The sequence below is a fragment of the Bicyclus anynana genome, chromosome 4, assembly GCF_947172395.1.
Source record: "Bicyclus anynana chromosome 4, ilBicAnyn1.1, whole genome shotgun sequence".
Taxonomy (NCBI): domain Eukaryota; kingdom Metazoa; phylum Arthropoda; class Insecta; order Lepidoptera; family Nymphalidae; genus Bicyclus; species Bicyclus anynana.
In genome coordinates this window covers 1,438,422-1,460,491 of record NC_069086.1, presented here as the reverse complement: position 1 = coordinate 1,460,491, position 22,070 = coordinate 1,438,422, and the positions used below count along the sequence as shown (strand labels likewise).

The following is a 22,070-nucleotide window of genomic DNA, read 5'->3' as shown; positions in this document are numbered from 1 at the left end:
GACGTTGAACAAATAAACCATGCTGCAGCTCCGAGGTAACTTGTTTCGTTTATTCCCATCTGGATACGAAATATTGAAAATGAATTGCTGAATGTTTGACGAGTTTTCTGGTGAACGTTGCAGCATATCCCAAAGATATCTGTTTCGATTAGCTTGATGCACTTTCAGTGGATTAATACCCTTTGTCGATCAAGAAAATTTTAGAGGTGTTTCGTTTATTGCCTCGATATTTGTTGAGTTTGTATTCACGTTATTTACCGGTTTTTAATGACTTTGGGATCACTCTTCTAAGATATTTTGAGTAAAAATTCACATTACCGGTTGGGAAGTTGGTGGTATTACACCTCCGTGCTTCGGTGAGCACGCAAAGCAGGTCCTGATTATTATCCATAACATTTGATAGTAGCTGGTAATTTAACAATATCACTCGCCAGCCCGCAGCAACGTGCTGGCTCTAAGCCCTATATCCCCTCTCCTGTAAAGAGAGAGCCCTGGACTTGTAGGGGGCCATTAAAATAAGCTGATAATGTTAGATACAGCAATGCTGCTTGACGGCAGGACTAACCACGGTGCTGTGATAGTATGCCTCCAAACAAACAGCCACCAAAAACTTTCCTACTAATAAAAATATAGAAGTATAAAATACAGTATACTGTAATAAAATATCGACGGAACGACAATAATGTAATTCAAGTGATCTGCCGTTCAAAAATAATAAAAAAATATTTATTCTCGCCAAACCAGGATCGCGTAATATAATATTTTATTAAAAGAAATTGGATTTCTTGATCACTTGAAGTTTTTGCTGGGAACTTTATGCAAATGCCTTTTGCTTGAATCAATGGCGAAATTAAATTATTGATGCCGCGTAAATTTCTGCCACCTACAATTTCTTTTTACGAAATAAAAAGGATGGAATAAATTATTTTGGTCCACTGGAGAAATGGAGAATCGAATTAAATTTTATCAGGATACCGATCCAGTATTTTATATCAATAGAAATTGAAATTAAATAATGAAAGATTGGTCAAGTGCGAGTTGGAAAGAAAGAAAAGTTGTGTATGTTTGTGCGTGTAAGTATGTTTGTTTCTTCTTCACGACGCAACTACTGAATCAATTTGGCTGAAATTTTAAATAGAGATAGATCATACTTGCTACATCGAGCAAAAAAAAGTTGGTAAGCGCTTTAAGCAATGTTATTGAGTATAATAATAATAATTGTAACATACGAGTATATTGTGTATTCATGCGATGGCCAAGTCAATCTATTTATTTAAAATATAAAACATTTTTAATATTGCTATGTTCACTATAAAATGTTGTTAGGTTAGCTAATTACGTGATAATTTGAAACAGAATAAGGGAAAGTAATCGACTTGGTATTACATGGATCTCACAACTTTTTGTGGTAGAATAACAGATTGCGAGAGTTGCTACATTTTACAAGTTGAACTTAACTTTGACATTGAAAAACTGTTGCTTCATAATCATGAACATGGGTCGCGATTAATGTCAGCAGGTCCGTGCAATCCATTTTTGCATTTAGAACTGCAAACTCTAAGCCATCATTCGGATACAAGCATTTTTAACGGACGTTAAAAAAAGTTATTTTTTCGCGTAGTGTTGCATTTTCAATTTTGGGCGTTGAAAATAGACCTTCATTTAACTTCATACTATATTTGAACGCTTTTTAACGTCCGTTAAAAAATCTCTCTTGTGAATGAGGGCTTAAGGTACGTTGGTATTGTAGAAAAATTTACTACCTTGCTTTCTCTAACCGAAAACATTGACACTTCACAGGGTTCTTCAGGGTTGTCAAAATGCTTAGTAGACAATATTCCAAGGAAGTGTTTACAGCGTTAATCATGTTACTTGATGTCAGCAATACAACACTTGGCCCCGGCCCAGCGCGCGGTGGCAGAGCGCCAGAATCAGTAATTATATGAATTTCCCAGCTATTTAGACAGTTATAAATTACGACGAAAGTAGCATGATAAATACTCTTGTATGGATAAATGAGGGAATTATTGTTCTTTGGATACAATGTAGAAATGAAATTAGAATTACTTTCTACTAATATTATACGCTAACTCTTACTTGTTTATTTTTAACGGCAAACATCCGTCAATAGTGATTATTTCTAAAGTGAACGTGCGTGTTTTTGTTAATTTTGATATACAAAACCGAAAATACTCAAAAACTGTTTTTATAGTTTGTAACTTGGGATAAAACTTGTTACCTTGGTAAAGGCCAAATTTAAAACAAAAGTCATAACTTACTGAAAGTTTATTTATTTGGTTCACTAGTGATTCTTTCAGAATCTGAACGTAGGGGGAATGTGGCTGGCCCAGAGTAAGTAAAATTCATTTCTACCATATATTTGTTTTTTTATCAAATTAGTTGTTCACACAAACAAATTCGTGGCTTTAAGATTTGTTTTAAGTTGGAAAAATCCCAAAATATATCTTTTTATAACTAAATAAGAACACACAACTAAACAGATCAAATTGCAGACATTCCCGTCACGGTACGCAATCTTTCGCCATACGTGCCCCGAATAACTTCAGGGATCAAAGAAATATCAACCTTGATGTAAAGTCTTATAGGTCAAAGTCGTTTGACAGTAACACAAGAATGTGGTATCAAAGGCCAGTTCTAAAGATAAGTTGGGTCCATTGATGTATTATATCCAAGATCTACAGTATTAGAATTTCTAGAAAAATAGGTCCGTTTTTTGCTTAGTTAGCGTATTTTGAGGAATGTTAGCGATTTTAGGTATACAAGAGACTAGTAAAACGTTAACATCGTGATCGCTATAATCGAACGAAATCAAATACAATCACTTAAAAAACAATAAAAATACTTGCTGTATTTATTACACACTTGCAGATGCCTTGCGGTTTCATCCGTAGGAGTACGGGGATAAAATATAGCCTACAGCACTGGGTGACCCCTTCCCCACAGTGAAAGAATTTTCAAATCGGTTCAGTAGTTTTAGAGCCTATTCAATGCAAAGAAACAAATAATCAAATCTTTCAAAAAAATAAAAAATATATATTTATTTCAATTAGGCTTAATTTACAAGCACTTTTGAAAAGTCAAGATAAGTCATGATTTAATGGTGGTAATTAAAGTCAAAAACTTAAAATTAAAGTTACGAGGTATCCAAACGCGCCTTGGTTCGAGAAGAGCCCACAACAAACTTAGCCAAAGTTTATATTTTTATTATTTCCTCTTCATTATTAGTATAGATAAAGTAGATTCTGATTATAAAGTTACTAAATACGAGTAATGATGACGTGATGACACCACTCTCACTGAGTCTTTTGTGGGTTATATTTGGAACTATCAAAATTTTTTTTTAGCTTACAACTTTACTTTAACACCAATAAACTAAACTTAAATAAGTAACAAATGATATTTATATAGTGTTATAACTTAAATATAAACTTAATGTTTTTTTTTTATTTTTAAAATTTTAATTGTCGAATATCGTATTTTTTTAGCCCTTGATTACAATCTCACCTGATGGTAAGTGATGATGCAATCTAAGATGGAAGCGGGCTAACTTGTTAGGAGGAGGATGAAAATCCACACCCCTTTTCGGTTTCTACACGACATCGTACCGGAACGCTAAATCGCTTGGCGGTACGTCTTTTGTCGGTAGGGTGGTAACTAGCCACGGCCAAAGCCTCCCACCAGCCAAAAAGTATCTTTGGTTTTTAAATCTATGCGCGGGACATCCTTCATTATACGTCGCGGATGAATGCGCCGATGTTAAAGTTGACGCTAGAAACAATTGGACCGACGCTTTTGTACCTAACTGTAACTAAGTTGGCAAAACCTGCTGGAGTACCTAACTCGTAACTAGTTTATAAGTAATCCAATTCAATTTCCTTTGTACGGACACTTTCTTTGTGTTCGCTGCCACTGGGTATTTGAACAGTTTTCGATATGATGAGTATTGTATTGAGTATCATTTTCATGAATATGGATTACTACCGGACGCCCGCGACTTCATCCGCGTGGAATTGAGTTTTTAACAAATCCCTCGGGAACCATTGATTTTTCCGGGATAAAAAGTAGAATATGTGTCAATCCAGAGTAAAATCTATTCCCATTCCAAATTTCAGCCAAATCGCTTTAGTAGTAGCGGCGTTAAAGAGTAACAAACATCCAAACATCCATACAAACTTTCACGTTTATAATATTAGTAGGAAGTTAGGATTGATTTATTTTGCTATTCTACATGAAAACCTAAAGTATCCAAACGACAATGTCATTCAGAAACTCCATCAAAAAATCCTTCCTTCAATATCATTGGACCACTTAAAGACCTATCAAGATGATGTTGTATTGAAATCAGTTATAATGGCGGGAATAAAAGTCCCTTCTAAATTGATAACAATATCAAAACATCAGGTGAAAATAACAACATCACATCATTACAACATTAAATAAAATAACTTAAAAAGTATGTTAGCTAACTTCGTATACACCTACAGTTAATATTATTTTATTTGTTACGAAAATCATTAAAGTTAAAAATAAAGGCGATCAATCGAACTAACCTAAGACAAACTAACTAAACAATTCAAAATATGTTTACTAATTTCGTAAACTCCTACAATTAATATTGTTTAATTTTAATTGATTATGAAATTTAAATTCTAAAATTATTTTATTTCTTACGAAAACCATTGAATTTAAAGATGAAGGCGATCAATAAAACTAAGATAAATTGCAAAACCAACAAAAGCTGAGGGTTTTTATATAGAATCAGAAGTGGTTTAAATATAAAAATCTTGAGAGAATTAATATTTGCAGCTGTAAGCAATTCACAACTTTTAATTTCTCTGCAGCACGGAAACTACTTTAAACATGAAAACTTATTTCACCACTATTTATTACTAGTAACTAGGATGAAGTTAAATTCATATCTTCAGACTTCGTATACTTACCTAAGTTTAATATGAGGGTTGACGCTCAAAACCCGATCAGCTAGGCTATTTTGTAACGATATTTTTATAACTCGCAAGTGCGAGTTTCGTATACACCTCTATCTCTCTCTGTTTAACATGACACTATAGAATGAGAAAGATAGCGGTGAATTTGAAACTCGCATTTGCGAGTTATACAAAACATCGTTAGAGAATATCCGTGCTGCATCAACGTCATTCTATGGTAATACCGCTGTAGTATAAAAATACGGTCTCGGCACATACACAATTTCAAAGGCATTATAAAAAGAAATTATTGTGGAACCTATGATAACAAATTTTATTATTTTTACGTTCAACTGTTTTACTAGTCAATTACCCAAAACAATTCTTGTTTACCGTTCCAACAAAATTAAAGCGAGCAACCCGAAAATATTTTGATGAATCGAAATAGGTATTCCGGTGTAGAAAGGTCAGATCCATTCCGTCGATGTAATAAGCCTCTGAATATATTCAGAGGCTTATGTTTAGGCTAACAACTTTAGCCTTAGATAAGTCCAATTTATAAACTAATTTACTAACTGCCAATCTTGGGATAGAAATAATTTAGATTCTTTTTATCCCAAGATAATAAGAAAAGATTAGTCTTACACGTGAAAAAGAATGGATCTTTCGAGGATATCCGAGTTCGATTTCCGGTTCGGCCCAATTTAGGAAGCAATCTTTTCTTAGGGTTTGATATATGTGCGAAGGATTGCTAAGTAATTTAGCTTTGTTTTATTTGAAAACCAATTTTAATAATTCTTCAAATTTGATTAGTTATTGTCTTGTTTACGATCCGATCTCAATTAAAAAGCCCAATAAAAATAATTACTTAGCCTTATTTACAGTTAAATCACGTGAAAATATGGTAGATAATTTCAGAGATTAGATTAATTATTGTGATAATTTGTTTCTTCTACTTTTACTTCACGTCTAACGTCTTCTCTTAAATTTTGCTTCTTATGTTTATTTCTTAGTTTGGGTTAACTCAATTTATTGATGTCAGTATATCGAGTTGTAATGTTTTTAATAATTTATTTATCAATAAATAAAATGCCGTTTTAAATATTTTTCAAAACTTTGATATTTTTTTCTGAATACGATGAAATTTTAACCTGGTGTATTTTTTGTACCATTGTTACTAACGTATTGTAAATTAGAAAGTACTAATTAATCGGTAGAGTAGATAAGGCGTGAATCCATAAAAAACTAACAATCAATTAAGCTCATATTCCCAGTTATTATTTTATAGATGTAGACCTATAAATGACGTCACAACATCAGTTTCTCGTTGTAAGCTTGTTGAATGGAATATGTGCTGTTTAACAAGTCTGAGCATGTTAATTATTCCTGTTTATCATTCCAGCGAGCCTATCAAATTAGCCGATGGAATTTGATCGATCCTATCGCCATTACGGTATCCGAAGGCCTGGGTAAGAGCCACAATACACACACGATACGATGTCGTATCGTAACATCATATTAAATAACACGGGCTTTCTGAAATTCATTGAAAAAATTCTACTCATCAGAAGTTTCAACCGCATCAATCCTATTTTTAGGTGGTAAACTTAGGTAACGAGTTTACTTAAGAAAATTATTTTACAATATTTTAATATAGATATCAATAAAAAATGTTATTTTTTTTTTGTTTACATAAACAAATAATGACGACATCAAGCGAGTCGCAGGGATTCGCTGGATGCAGGTGGCTCAGTATCGTGATGTTAGGAAGTCCCTACAAAAGGCCTATGTCCTGCAGTGGACGTCCATCGGCTGATATGATGATGATGATGATGAAACAAATAATTATACGCGTCATTTTGGGACAGCCTGTGTAGGGTCACAGCAGCGGGTTACTCACACTTTTACGATATTTATTTAACTACCCGATAATGATTTTTGTTTGTTAATTATTTTAGTTCTTAATTATGTAATAATAACCATTGCACAGTAAAACCAACTGTGGTTTGTGTTGCTCTATGGTTAGGCTTAATTGAAATGTGTTTTTTGTAGAATAATAAATAAATAAATAATAACTGTACCATCTATTTGATAGTTAAAAAAATATATAGGTTTGAATTTATATAAATCGTATTTAAAAATTCAATGAAGAAGGCTACATTAATTAATAGTTTAGTAGTTCTGTAATTAATAGTCTTAGTTCATAGAAAGGCACGTGACACGAGAGCTATCTACAAGAAATAAATTGTTCATAATCTAAGATTGTGTCAGAAATTATCTGGGAAATAACTACCACTATGTTTTGATTATACATATTAAATGATCTAAGATCATTAATAATGTGTGTGAAGGATATGGTTTCAAAGAAAATTCATGTATGATATGGGGTTTTCAGCGTTGTGTGCCACTGTAGAGTGAACTCGCGAATCAACTTTGCATGGTGTTGCAAGCGATGCTTTTGCTATAGGAGCAGACGGTCCTTTGCTTGCTGTATTAGCTTTTAGTCACGACAGGACTTTCTACAGCGCAAAGTGGTGTCAGCATGCAATACGATATCGTACAGTCTGTATGTGGTTCCGCTCATACAAAGCAAAGGTCGCCATTTATATTTAAGGACTTATCTACGAGTATCCAATACAAAACTAATTTCGATTTAATCTAGGTTTACATTATAATAGAATCGTTCGGCTGAAAATATTTGTTCGGGACCTCTTGAACTTGGGGGACAGGATTATGAGGAAAATAAAAAGGGTATTATTTTTATGATTTTCGTGATATTTCTATAGTGCTGTGTAAGTGGCCTCGTACTAGAACTAATTTCCAATTTAAGTGAAACTTCATTGGCACATTCAAGAGTTTTCATTTCCATATTTCGTGTTACTAGTAGACTTCGCCGCATAGAAGTTGGGATTTCCTTTTAGCGACCATAATTTAATGCCTTAGCAGGTAATTTTCCTTACGTCTCATCTCAATAAAACGAAGCGCTATATTATATTGATCGAAGGTTAAGGAAAAATATTTTTTAAAGTGCCAGAATATAAGCAACAAACTTTTTTTAATACTTACATTCTTTTGTCTCTGCAAGGGTTTGTAATTCTTAATATTTATTGTTTTTTGGGTCTTTATTTCAAAGGGAGAAATAGTATCCCTATAAGATTTTGTGTATTTGACTTCTATTCTTCATATCAAATTGAAATTTATACGTTCTGTCTTCTTCACAATATGCATAAAGTAACGCATTTCCACAAACACAATTTTATGAAAGATTTGATTTTGAATGTATGATGAACTTCTGATACTTCTGATTTTGTAATAGGAATAACTCAATTTTGAACTTCACATATTCCTAGTGCTTCTTATTTATTAACATCGATTTGAGTTACATTTGCTCAACCAGTTAAATAGAAAACTTGGAGCACATTCCTTGTTCCAGTCATGAATAAACACTCCAATGGCAAAGTTTAAGTTGGAAACAATCGGTTCTGTTTCTGTCGCTTTTGTTACTAGCTAGTTTGTAAGTTATACGTCTGTGTGCTTAGCGGAGTGAAGTTTTGTTGCTGGAAACTAAAATTACTTATGTATGTTGTTTCCTTGAGACGTAGTAATTAGGTACTAGTTTTCGTATTTATTTTCCGTGATCACTCAACGTCTCGTATCTTAGTCAATCTTCTCAATCTTAGTTGGTACAATATGTCTTTTTGATTTGTCGTACGTTCTGTTACGCCCGACTTCTTGGTTAAGTTTATTGAAAACACCAATAAATACTCAAGTAAACTTTGTTAGATAATTGACAATTAAGCTACTGTTACACATACTCATTTCAAGCACGAAAGCATGCTACTATTGAGCAGTTGCTACTTATTAGCATGTGTATCACAACTTGCTTGCTCAAGAATCAACAGTAGTGCAATTTATGAGCATGATACTTGCTGCGCGGGTGAAAGGGGGCGTGCTTTTAGCGCGTCTGAACAGGTTTGCTTATTGAGAATACATACTAGTCGATCAGCATTGTTATTCTGTATTTTCTTCACCTTAATCTCTCCCTATCTAACACGATACTATAGACAGAGAGCGATATATACGAATTAGCATGTGTAATTGGAATGTTTGCTTTGACCATGCTTATTCAGGAGCTTATTTAAAAATAGCATGCTTATTGCTAGCAAATGTAAACTGATGATAAGCATGCTCGTATGGAGCATACTTAATAGCACGTTTTTAGCATGCTATTTTAGAGCATAATTATGTAACAGTAGCTTTAGGCTAGTTTATTCAAATCACCCGCGCCCTCTTTAAAATTCCTAGAAAAGGTGTTTTTGAGAGGTTTTAGTAGAGAGACTGTCTGATGAGCATCCAGGCGGCGAGATGCTATAATTATTATAGTAAGATATTATTTAGTCAGCCATATTTACATGGTTGTGTAATGCATCTAGAGATATAACTTTAAAAAGGCTGTTAATTGTAGCTTACAATTAACCTTTAAGCCTTTTTAAGGTTGGGAACAAATTTTCAACAACTTATTTTTGACGACCTCTCTGGCGCAGTTGATAACGCTGCTGCAAAATGGTCCTGGATTCGAATTCCTGTTTGGGTCAATTTAGGATTTTATATCTTTTAAATATGCTTAAGTTTAGTCAGGTAATACCAGCAAAAAGGTACCGTCAATCGATATTGTGTTCGATGCCGCGTAGCAAACGTTATAGGTACTAATTTAATGAGTTTGTAAAATTTGTCAAGGCATGATTGCTGTCACAAAAAGCCCTTTTACTCAGTACCTATTTTAAATTATTCCTTGCATAGTGTGAAACCGCAAAACCGAACGTACAATAGATAGGTATTATGTTGTATTAAGTAGAATTACAAACATGATACTGATTACCACAGACACTGATAAATATAAAACGCATTAATATCTGATGATGTTAGCACAGAGTTTAATTACCGCAATATTTGTGAACACTCGCTGTTATTAACCCAAAAAATCAACTTTATATAATATTAGCTTTGTATTAAAATTTTTATTATTATTTACTTTACATTACTTATTTGGCATAGATATTATATTATTGGAGGATGGTTAGGAATTGTTTATAAGAGTGAAGCCACACGATGCGGTGCGGCGCCGCACTGTAAACATTTTGCCGCATCACTGTACACATGTGGTACGCGGCGCCGCAATAAGGCACCGTTGCGGCGCCGTAGAAAAAGTGTTCCTGCGGTACGGCGCCGAAACGCAACGTCTAGCATATCATTGATATTTATATGCAGGCCGCCGCAGCGACACCGCTTTGGAGCCGCACCGCAACCGCACCGCATCGTGTGGTTTCTTCCTAACTCTAATATGTACCTTATACTAGTATAATCTATACTAATATTACAAAGCTGAAGAGTTTGTTTGAACGCGCTAATCTCAGGAACTACTGGTCCGATTTGAAAAATTCTTTCAGTGTTATAAAAATACGTTTAGGTAAACTAAAGAAACGCCTTACTAAATAATTGTTATTTAGAGTTATCACTCTATAAATGATACTCCTCACACTATACAAGGGAAGGAAAATATCTATAGGTACCTTCTAACAATATTATGTATACTAAGTTATATGCTTACACATAAATATGAATAATAAACATAGCTTTAGAGTTTTCTGTGTTTTGTGATAATAAATATAGTATGTTAATTCTTTATTTTATTTCTAAAACAGTAATAGTAGATACCTATTCAATGCGAGGTGCCAATTTAACTCTAAATAATTACACTTCACAATAAATTCGTCACGTAACATTTCAAAGGTCCAGGAAATGTGTGAAAATTCGCGACTTTTCTGACGTCTGATAACAATATCAGGAATTACGGCTGAGTAGTTTTCATCTGAAACATCCCTCTCGTAAAGTTTTACGACTCATTTGACGTGATTGACGTTGCAGATTGAATCCGCCGCAAAAGTTCCTATTTTTTGTGCAGAGCATAAAATTTGTTATGTTTCATGAATATCGTACTGGTATTTTTCGTTTTTTTTGGTAAAAACGTAAGACAATTTATTATCTTGATATTGATATTCTTTAAATTCATCAATAAGCTTATCTTAATCTCTCTCACTGCTAATACTCGTATATGTATAAGCACTCGTCGACACCCCGTCGTTTCACCCTCGTAGCTTTCGTTTCCGTGAGAATACGGCGATAAAATATAGCCTATGACACTCACAATTAACGTGGTTTTGTAGTGGTGAAAGAATTTTCAAAATAAATACGGTAGATCCTAAGATTACCCCTTACTACAACACAAACTTTACCGCTTTATAATATTACTAGCTGACGCCCCGCGGTTTTACCCGCGTAGTTCCCGTTCCAATAAGAATACGGAGATAAAATAAAGCCTATAACATTTACAAATAACTTGGCTTACTAATGGTAAAATTATTTTCAAAATCACTTCAATAGATCAAAGAGATTAACCACTACAACAGTTTACTTCTTTATAATGTTAGTATAGTTATATAAACTACATACTCGTACATATATATACCTTTGAATTCTGCTTTGCTTGAATCCTCCTAAAGCCACCACGGTCGAAACTCCATGGTAGTCTACCTCACTTACCTATGGTAGGAGAATGATTGACAGACCTTGCGCTGTTATGAAAGTCTGGTAAACAGGACTTAATTAAAACTCTACATAAAAACCAACAAACAAAACAAATCCTTAGTTATATCTACTACGTAAACGAATATATTCGGTGTTTATACCCGATCGATATTAAACAGTTATTATCTCAACTCCTCAGCCGTTAAAAGCAATTCTCTATCACTATTATAATCACGCGCTATCGGATTTCAGTAATAACATCTAGCCATTAGAACGGAATATATTGCCAGCCAAGATCGGCTTACTTGAGTACACAGTGATATAGTCTTGATGATAACTGTTTCTGCCAATGTCTTGTTTATTTATAGTTATATAAGATCATTGATAATAATTTTTGATTTTAAAAATGTTGTTATATAAAATAGTATTAAAAATAAGATAAGTCGTTTGGGATAATTCACACATTTTCGTCAAAAATGTCGTTCAAAGTTCCTGAACACGAGTCTTCAAACAGCGTTTGTTGACAGTGATGATCTACAAATCTACAATAAAAGAGAAGCTCTGTTTGATCAAATCAAAAATCAGGAAATCCGTAGAAGAATCAGAGTCATCGGTGTAGCTCAGCGAGTCGAAACGCTGAAGTAACAATGGGCGGGGCATATACTCGTAGTTCGTAGGTCCTGGATTCAAAAAATATTCTTACCAGCAATTGCTATCAAGGGAATGCTTCATATTGATGAGATGATAGTGCAAGATGCAATCGTGTTAATGGATAGATAAACAATAGTTTTTGGCAGTTTACAGTTGAGATTACATTAATTAGTAAGTGAATTACTAAATAAATGTAATTTCAACGTAGTAATAAAGTTATTTTATTTAAAACGTTTCATTTCAAACTTGTTAAAGAGATTTCCACGTCAGTTCGGACTTTTAAAATAAATTCATTCAATGCAAATAAACTTAATTCAGTTGCGATACGTCGGTTGCAGTTAGTGGATTGGGAAAATCTGCTGATTTGGCTGACATTTGAAAAGCATGAATTTTGTATGAACCCACGGGCGGGTGTTGAACTTTGTTATCGGGTTGATTTTTCCGCGAATTTCATATATTATTTTAATCCTTTGTGACCCGTGTTCGACGTGGAATCTAATCCCTCATCGACAGAGTTTCCAGATTTCCCAGAGCGAGGAAAATTGCTGATTCGATTGGCGTTTAATATAAAACGAGTTAATTTATGTATCGGGAAAATTTTACTTCATTAATATTCTATGGTTGTTTGTACTGGTAATTATTTTTATACTTTTACTGTGTGATGTAAATGAAGTATTGTTTATTATGCCAATGGTGTAATTAAATACAGTTGGATTTTATTTATTCATTAAACCATCGAACTGAAAATTTCTTGGAAAAAATTCCCCGATTATCCCGATGTTTTAATAGCCGTAATAGTAAATCTTAGAAGTGTCAACGGCATATTATTATTGAAGCATCTTATTGAAATACTAGCGGACGCCCGCGACTTCGTACGCGTAAATTCTGTTTATTACCAATCCCGGTACCATGAAAATTATATAGTTATAAAGTATCCGTTATGTTACTCCACTCCTCCTCCTCCATTATATTTCAAAGAAGTTTCATTACATACGATTCAGTCGTTCTATCGATTAGCATGAACAAACAGAAAGACAAACAAAGAAAAATTAAAAAAAAAGTTGATTATAATTTAGTTTTTGTCGTGTATAGCTGTAAGCACTTAAAAAACAGTTAAACTTATTTTGAAATCACAGACAGGCACTACAATTTTATTTATATGTATATTGTTTGATACGGGTTGACTATTAGAATATACAGATTTACTTCGTGAATATTATCTACCAATAGCAGTGGAATCCTTTCTCTTTTGTTGCGAGGCCTACATGACACAGGATTTAAAAACTCATTATTACCTACACAAAGTAATTACTGGACCAACGCAGTAAATTAACGAACTAACGATTACCAATTGATTACGAATCAATCATGCAAATTAGCTTATTTATTATACAGATATATTGTCGCATTAGAGCAACCTGTGGACAAATGTCACAGTAACTAAACAAATACGAGTACGTATATGGACTAAGAATCTGCGATGTCCAGATACACCTCATTTTATGAAGGCTGAAAGTTTGTCAGCCTTTTCTCCTACCATAGGTAAGTATAGGATAGCAAATTCTAGAGTTTGGACTGTGGTGGCTTTGACAGCAGATTATAAAGAAGGTTTTAAAGGTCTAAACCATAGAACAACGCTAAGCCCTCATTATCATGAGAGCTTTTTTAACGTCAAATGATAGCGCATTTTTTTACATTTTCCTCAGCATTATATTAAAAATCATACCGCTACTCACATACCTTTTCACGAACCTCTAAAAACCTTTTTTCAGAGAAAAGTTCTGTAAAAGAAAGCTAGCGAGAAGTTGCAACAAAAATATAGGTGTGGCTACTAAAGACATAATTCCTCAAATAAAATATCCAAATAGATCGTATTCATTTGTACTCATTGAGGATCTGTAACTTTGAAACCTACTACATTCCCACGACAGTCCAAACTTCATTTTTAGTTACTGTACTTACTTATCATACTGAACATGGGTTGACAATTTCAGCCTTCATTAAAAGTAGTAAGTCTGGCTGTTGCTAGCTCTCACTCTATACCTAACAGTGTAAACAGTCCCACCGATCATTAGCGATGTATGCATTCCAACAGTCACCGATGATAGCAATCGAGTTTATTATACGACGTGCAAATAAATTCCAAGTGTAATTATTGACTATCGCTTGTCATCTACGACACTAATTGGATTCCCCGGATAATTCCGATGCTGGAGCAAATTAACCGACACGTGTGTAATGAAAGCGGCGCAGATTAAGAGCTTATACATACGAGCGTTAACACTCAATACGAGTTTTACGATGCTATTCGTGACTCGGCATAAAAACCTGTGTGATGGTGAAATAATTGCGTACCTATTGAGTATTGGCTTGTATTATATTAACTGGCAGGAGCCTCGCGAATTCAGCCGCGTATTTCCCGTCGCGTGAACCGTATGAGTGAGTTTCCGTAGGAATACACGGAAAAATAAATACGGGGATAAAATAAGGCTTTATTCACTCGCGAATAATTAAAAATTGCATTGGTTGTATAATTTTCAAAATCAGGTTATGACACTCTCTCATAATAAATGTCTATGCTGTAGATCCCAAAATACCTACCTACATATATAAACTTTCTTTAACTCTTTATTATATTTTGTAAAGAGGTAGAAAATTATAAATTAACTTCTAAGCTTCGGTTTAAAGATATTTACTTCTCCAAAAGAACTTGCACTTAACAGAGTTTAAATTACTTTATTATCAGATTTGCAGACAGCATGCATTATTTTATGTAAAAATTACATAAAAATATAAACAAGGTAAAAGTTTTTCAGACCATGCTCTATACTAGAAATACGTATACCATACTCAACTATGATAATGATATATATGAGCATACGCGTAAATATTGCATATGCTTACCCCAGGTATTAACATCCATGCAACCGACTAGGATCTAATGTATTATAAATAACGAAATCTATACACTATCAAAAAAAATAATACATACTTACTTAAAAATTGTTGACTACGTGTAGAACTAAATACACTATACCTACACAAGTTTGTATTTGGAGACAATGTAAAACTTGTAACAATTTTTAAATCAGTGTAGAGATAAAAACTAAGGAGAAAATATTGTATTACAACTGCAGCGGAAATAAATTACTTTCTTTTAATAGTTCTGACATTTACTTTATGACACTCAATGCCAGTATTGGCGTGCCAGTGACGTTGGTGTAGTAACATTTTGCAATCTAAATATTTTGTATATTTAAAGTAATCTTATTACTTTACTAGCTGACGCCGCGTGGTTTCACCCGCGGGGATAAAATATAACCCATAGCATTCCTCGATAAATGAGCTATCTTACACTGAAAGAATTTTTCAAATCGGTTCAGTAGTTTCTGAGATTAGCGCTTTCAATCAAAAAAAACAAACTCTTCAGCTTTATAATATTAGTACAAATTATAATAGTATAGATTAGTACACCACAAAAATTAACAAAGCAAAAGAAATAGAAACACATTATAATGAAAAGAGCATGAAAAGGTTGCCTTGACAGACAAGCGTAAGTTCAGGTAAACATTAATAACATAGCAGTAATCTATACACAACAAGTTAAAGGCACGTGATTTCTCATAATTATTCACCGTTAACAATCAATACTCGGCTCATTGTTGATCATGAGTCATGCTCAGAGTGGCTAATAGAAGAAAGAAGAAAGAAAATAAATTTATTCAAATTTAAATTTAATAGTCCACCACGCTGGCCCAATGTGGATTGACAGACTTTAGACACGTAGAGAATTAAGAAAATTCTCAGGTGGGCAAGTTTCCTCACGAATTTTTTCTTCACTGTTTCAGAAGCACCTGATATTTAATTTCTTTAAATCCACATAACTGAAAAGTTGGAGGTGCATGCTTTGACATGCACCTCCAACTTTTCCGGATTCGAACCTACACCCTGCGAATCAATTCAAACGAGAAGCCTCCCAAAGCCATGGTTCTAGCTCCATAGTAGGTACCCATACTTCGTGGTAAAAGTAAAAACTTAAAATCTTTCAGCTATTGTAAAATAAGTTGGTTCTAGGCATTACAGACTTTTACATTCGTTATCAATCCATATTCGGCTCACTGCTGAGCTCGAGTCTCCTCTCAGAATGAGAGGGGACTTTTACACTATTTTGTCTGTACTATTTCGTTACTTTAAAATTTTAATAAAGTAGCATCGCTTTCTTTGTTAGAAACTCATTTGCTTTATTAAAAACAGGGTGAATATTTTATTTACAAGCGAAGCGGTAATTATAAAATTTCTATCGCAAAGTAAGATGTCTACTTGAATTTTTTTCCGGACGGAAAAATTCAAAGAATTAATGAAAAAATTCCCTTTTTATTTGCGTAATCAAAAGCTTATTTTACGATGGTTGCAGCACTTAAACTTTTATTGGGCCCTTTATATAGAGAACGTTCCTCAAGAAGCAACTAAGATCAGTTATTAAAGGAAAACGGCGGACTTGTGTAAGCGAGAGATTTTTACAGGCTTTTTGAAGTACTTAACCATTTTCTTCTTCCGGTAATTAGTCAGAGTTCTTTTTATTAGTAACTAGCGGACGCCCGCGACTTCGTCCGTGTGAAACTCGATGTAAACTTTCAACTACCCCTACACTATCCCTACCCTATCCTACCCCTACCCTACCCTATACTGCCTTCGATTTGGAGGGCGTAGGTTCGAATCTGATCCGGGGCATGCACCTTCAACTTTTCAGTTATGTGCATTGAAATTAAATATCACGTGCCTCAAACGATGAAGGAAAACATCGTGAGGAAACCTGCGTACATAAGAATTTTCTTAATTCTCTAGGTGTGTGAAGTCTGCCAATCCAGTCAGCTTGGTGGACTATTTTCCTAATCCCTCTCATTCTGAGAGGAGACTCGTGCTTAGCAGTGAGCCGAATATGGATTGCTAATGATGATGCACTAAAATATTTACTGGCTGTTCAGAAAAACATTGCCGAGAAAAATTTTAGGGGTAATTTATTTAAAAATTTAGAGTATTAGTATGGTTGCGGTGACCTCTCTGTCATAGTTGACAGTGCTGTGGTATTCAAGAGAGAGGTCCTGGGTTTGATTCCCAGCTCGGTCAATTGAGGAATTTTATTTTTTCTACGTTGACTCTGGTCTAGTCTGGTTGTAGGCATCGACCGTGGCATACCACCCTATCGGCAAAGACGTATCGCCAAGCGATTTAGCGTTCCGGTACGATGCCACGTAGAAACCGTCCTCTTCCAAGTAAGCTCGCTTCCATCTTAGACTGCATCGTCACTTAACATCAGGTGAGATCGCCGTCAAACGCTAACTTGTCATAGTATCAACACAAATCTACTCGTATACTAATATTATATAAGCTGTAGTGTTTGTTTGTTTGCTTGAATGCGCTAAGCTCATGAACTACTAGTTCGATTTGAAAAATTCTTTCAGTGTCAGATAGCCCATTTATCGAGGAAGGCTATATTATTATCCCCTTATTCCTATGGCAACAGAAACTACGCAGGTGAATCCGCCCGGCGTCAGCTAGTATCATAATACAATAATTAATGCCTAATTTGTGGATGCTTATACAATAATTTATGTCTAGGATGAATTTCAAATCGATTATGTTGTTGAATAATGAGTTTGTACTATAATTAACTACCCACAGTCATTCACTGCAGTAATTGAATTCCGCAGATAATTCTGGCACTAACCTAAATTAGTTTGGTATATGGCTAAGTACACAGTTGTATTTGTGATTCGGATGAAATTAGTCCGATTTACTGCCTCAAGCTATGGAAATAATATTAAAAATTGTAAATGAAAACAGCAATTTTTGGGAAAATTTAATTATAATGGTATGAGTGGCGAAATAATAAATTCTGTTTGTTTATTCCGTTTCCAAGTTTAACCACATAACAATTTCACGAAAATAAGCATGTGGTGGTTTTGACTATCCATCCAGAACTTGTATATATGTTTGTTAGCTTATAATTATAATTTACAATAGATAAGTAAGTACTAAAAAGCTCAGTGTTGGTCGACCCCCACTAGGTGGACTGACGACATCAAGCGAGTCACAGGCTTTCGCTGGATGCAGGCTCAGGATCGTGATGTTTGGAATTCCCTACATAAGGCCTACGTCCTGCAATCCATCGGCTGATAGGATAACGAAGTACAGTAGACAATTATGATATTGAACCATGGTGACTTTTGGGTAGTTTTTAGATTCCAGGCCCGCAAAAACGTATTTATTTAATATTCTACGATATATCATAAGAAATCTGTTACCATACATTTAACTTCGCAGCGACCCTTTGCTAGAGACCATTGAAGTTTGATCTTTAACAATATTTTTAGAAAGGCTGCCGCAAAGCGACTGACATCAGTCATATATTCAATAACTATATATATCTGTTTATTACATTGAATACACTCTGGACTGATTTGAAAAATTCTTTCACTAATGGAAAGCTACATTATCTGGAAATGACAAAGGTTTTAATTAATGAATAATGAATGAATGAATAATACTACGCAGGGAAAGCATGAGGTTATTTATAGTAATATGTTTAATGTATTTTCTAAGCAAGCCCGCTCCAATCTAGATCACATTTGTACTAGTAACTAGTATTAACACACATTGTAACTAGTAATTACACATATTAATGATACAGTCTCTACCGAAAAATATAGTGGTGGCAAAATATAAAACCTCAAATGTAAAGTAGGTAGATTACGAAACTAAAATCTCGTGCAATCTGCAGTTAAAACACAAATTCAATGGGAAAGAGGTACTCTGTTATTCACAGATTATAGACTGGCAGAAGTTTTTTCAACAATACTGTTATATTTACGACAATGCAAACTTATCGATAACATAAACCAAAATGTAATGCAATTTATTTTTGTTACAGATCCAACACAAAGCATTTGAAGCCCGCAATGGACGTGTGTAGTGATAAATCCAAAACAAAAATGATAACATGACGAAATATGTTTCCGGTCGGACAGTTTCATAAAGCGCGGACTAAAAAAGAGGCGATGCGTCAAAATGATGGACACAATAACAAAAACGGAAACAACAAATCATATACTAACAAACTTGTATGTTTTAATTTATATTCTTTCCTCTTTATATTTTTTCTATCACTAAAAACTGCAAACTCCAACACAACTAACATGAACCACCACAGTGATAAGCCAAGTGTTAATGATAAACTAAACAAACTAAATATCAATAGTGTTCAAAACGATCAGCCGAATGAAGACTACGATGATCACGACGGTATTAGTTCTGGTGAAAAGTATACAAACGTCAATTTTGATAAAAATCCATATTATAATGAGGAATTTCCTCACAGTGCTAACTTTTATAATCCTGAGAAAAGTGGTTACAGTGACTATGGTGATTACAAGAGATATTATTTGAATTCAAACTCAATTCCAAAATCTAATGTTAAGTTTAGGATAAGTAGTAGGATAGTTCAGACTAAATATGGGAAATTACAGGGGATAGTTTTGGCAATGGACGAGCACAAATTCTTGAGTCCGCTCGAAGTTTTTTTAGGAGTTCCATATGCGACGCCGCCAGTTGGATCGAACAGGTGAGACTTAAAATTTTCTTTATTAATTTTTATATTTAGCACGTAAGTAAACATTTAAATTTAATCAAAACGGCTTATATATTAAACTGGATGGGGAAGGGTGTTCTCAACGCTTATTAAGAGTAACCCCATTGCCTGAATTTGGTAAACTGTTTCACAGTCCTAAATATTTAAGTAAACAGGTGTTTTAACCTACAGTTTTAAAATAGATCGTTTATCTATGTAAATCTATACTCAAAACTATATTAAAGTTTGAATGTATACATGTATGTATCCATAGAACAGACATCGCTAAAAGCTAACGCTTCTATGTATCTCACTTAATTACGACTCAGTGTCGGATGAATTGACGGATTTGGACAAAATTTGGCACAAAGGGAAATTAAAATTTTAAAATAGCATATATTATATTATGCGGATTTGTATTGAGTTATTCCAAAAAGTAATAGCAAAAAAATATACCTGATTACAAAAGAGTGAAAATCGATTATCATTATACTGAAAAACTAGGCATCAAAGACTAAATATCAGGAGAACAGAAGTTCACAAGTAGAAGTTTTGTGTGTGTAACTTTTTGTTTAAGCGACTATCACGCGGATTTAGTCGTGTCTTCTAGTATTCAAATAACAAAGATAGAATACAGACATGTTTTTTAATCTCGTCACAACAGCGAGTTGGTAATTGAACGAGCTAATGCTAGATGTTGACAAAGACAACTCTCGTAGTCATACCAGACACCTGTGTGCTTGTATACGCGCGGTAATCCTATTTGATGCGCATTCCCAAAATGCAGCTTTGCTCGTCTTTATGTGAAAATGTAGGCGTTTGCAAAGGATTACCATATCACAGAGCGCACTGATTAGAAACGAAGATCAGTGATAGGTGGAACACAGAACGTAATGAAAACGTGGATGTATCACAGTGTTCATAACGTTATCAAAGAACTTATGTTTACTTTAGTTCACGTTGGGCATTTAACTCATTTCTACTACTAACTTACTACATCTATGAATCAAAAGCTCGAATAAATATGATTTGACATGTGGTTTTTTAACCCTCGGCGCAAAATGAGGGGTATTATAAGTTTGACCTTGTCTATCTGTCTGGCACTATAGCTCCCGAGCAGATGATGCGATTTCAATTTAGTTTTTTTTTTGTATGAAAGGTGACCTATGTTCAAGTGTTCTTAGACATGTTTGATGAAAATCGGTTGAGCCGTTTAAAAGTTCTAGGAGTTGAAAGTGGGGAAGAATAACCGAATATCTGCAAAAATACTAGAGTGGGATCTCAAATGAAAGTGCAAAAAATGACTTAATCAAGACTGTAAATTTCATGACCTTTGGGGGTTTTAAAAATTTTCAATTTAATGCTATTAGAAATACAATAAAATTAGCATAATTAATATGTATGATACGGAATCTCGTATAGTCTTTCTAATTTCACTAGACATAGGCTGTGTCATCGACAAATATCACAAACGAAGTATTGTCGATCAATTACGGAATCGCCCTTTCTTTCTTTCTATCGTAGTGAGAGAGAGAAAGAGAGTTATATTTTAAATTCCGCCGTAATTGGTGGACAATAGTTCTCACTCATCACGAGATCTAGGCAGAGCATCCTAAGTCTAACGACGGTTTGAATGTGGTACGGTAAGATGTATAGGTAAACGGTCATCAAGTGTGTCACAATTCTGATAAAAAAACTTATAATAGAACAAACTTAGTTTCCACTATGCCTAAAGTACGAGTAGATAAATATAACAATCGTAATAATTTAATAGGTGCTAGGGAAAACGGAAGCTAGAAAGGCATACCATTTTGTTTATGACGATGTTAGAATAGAAAGTAGGTATAACAGAGTCATCGTTTCAATTGTTTTAGATTCAGTCCAACACGGACGCCGTCGCCGTGGGAGGGCGTGCGAGTGTCAGACCTGCCGGGCCCGTCCTGTCCGCAAAAGCTATTGGATCTGGACGACGAGCGAATTCTATTAGAAAAAATGCCTAAAGGCAGATTAGATTATTTGAAAAGACTGATGCCTTATCTTAAGAATCAAAGCGAAGATTGTCTTTATTTGAATATTTTTGCGCCCTTGCAAAGTAAGTATATCCTGTTGTATTTTATATTTAGTATTTTATGAAACAGTCGTTAGGAAGATGATGATAATAAACGAGGCATAAATAATTAATTTATTTTGCAATTCTAAAAAAAAAAACGACCTAAATAAGCGACGACACCATCCATGACCTTGAACACATATTCTAAAAA

The 22,070-nt window shown here is 34.1% G+C and overlaps 1 protein-coding gene across 2 annotated transcripts in view; it reads left to right on the top strand.

Annotated features, from left to right (window-relative positions):
* LOC112044574 (neuroligin-4, Y-linked-like) overlaps positions 1 to 22,070 on the top strand; it is a 105,535-nt gene that overhangs the window by 57,924 nt on the left and 25,541 nt on the right. For both annotated transcript variants that reach the window (XM_024080445.2, XM_024080443.2), the window contains exons 2-3: positions 19,114 to 19,803; positions 21,684 to 21,901. In XM_024080445.2, the coding sequence (XP_023936213.2) occupies positions 19,193 to 19,803; positions 21,684 to 21,901 (829 nt within the window). In that variant the 5' untranslated portion in view covers positions 19,114 to 19,192. The remainder of the gene's footprint in view (positions 1 to 19,113; positions 19,804 to 21,683; positions 21,902 to 22,070) is intronic.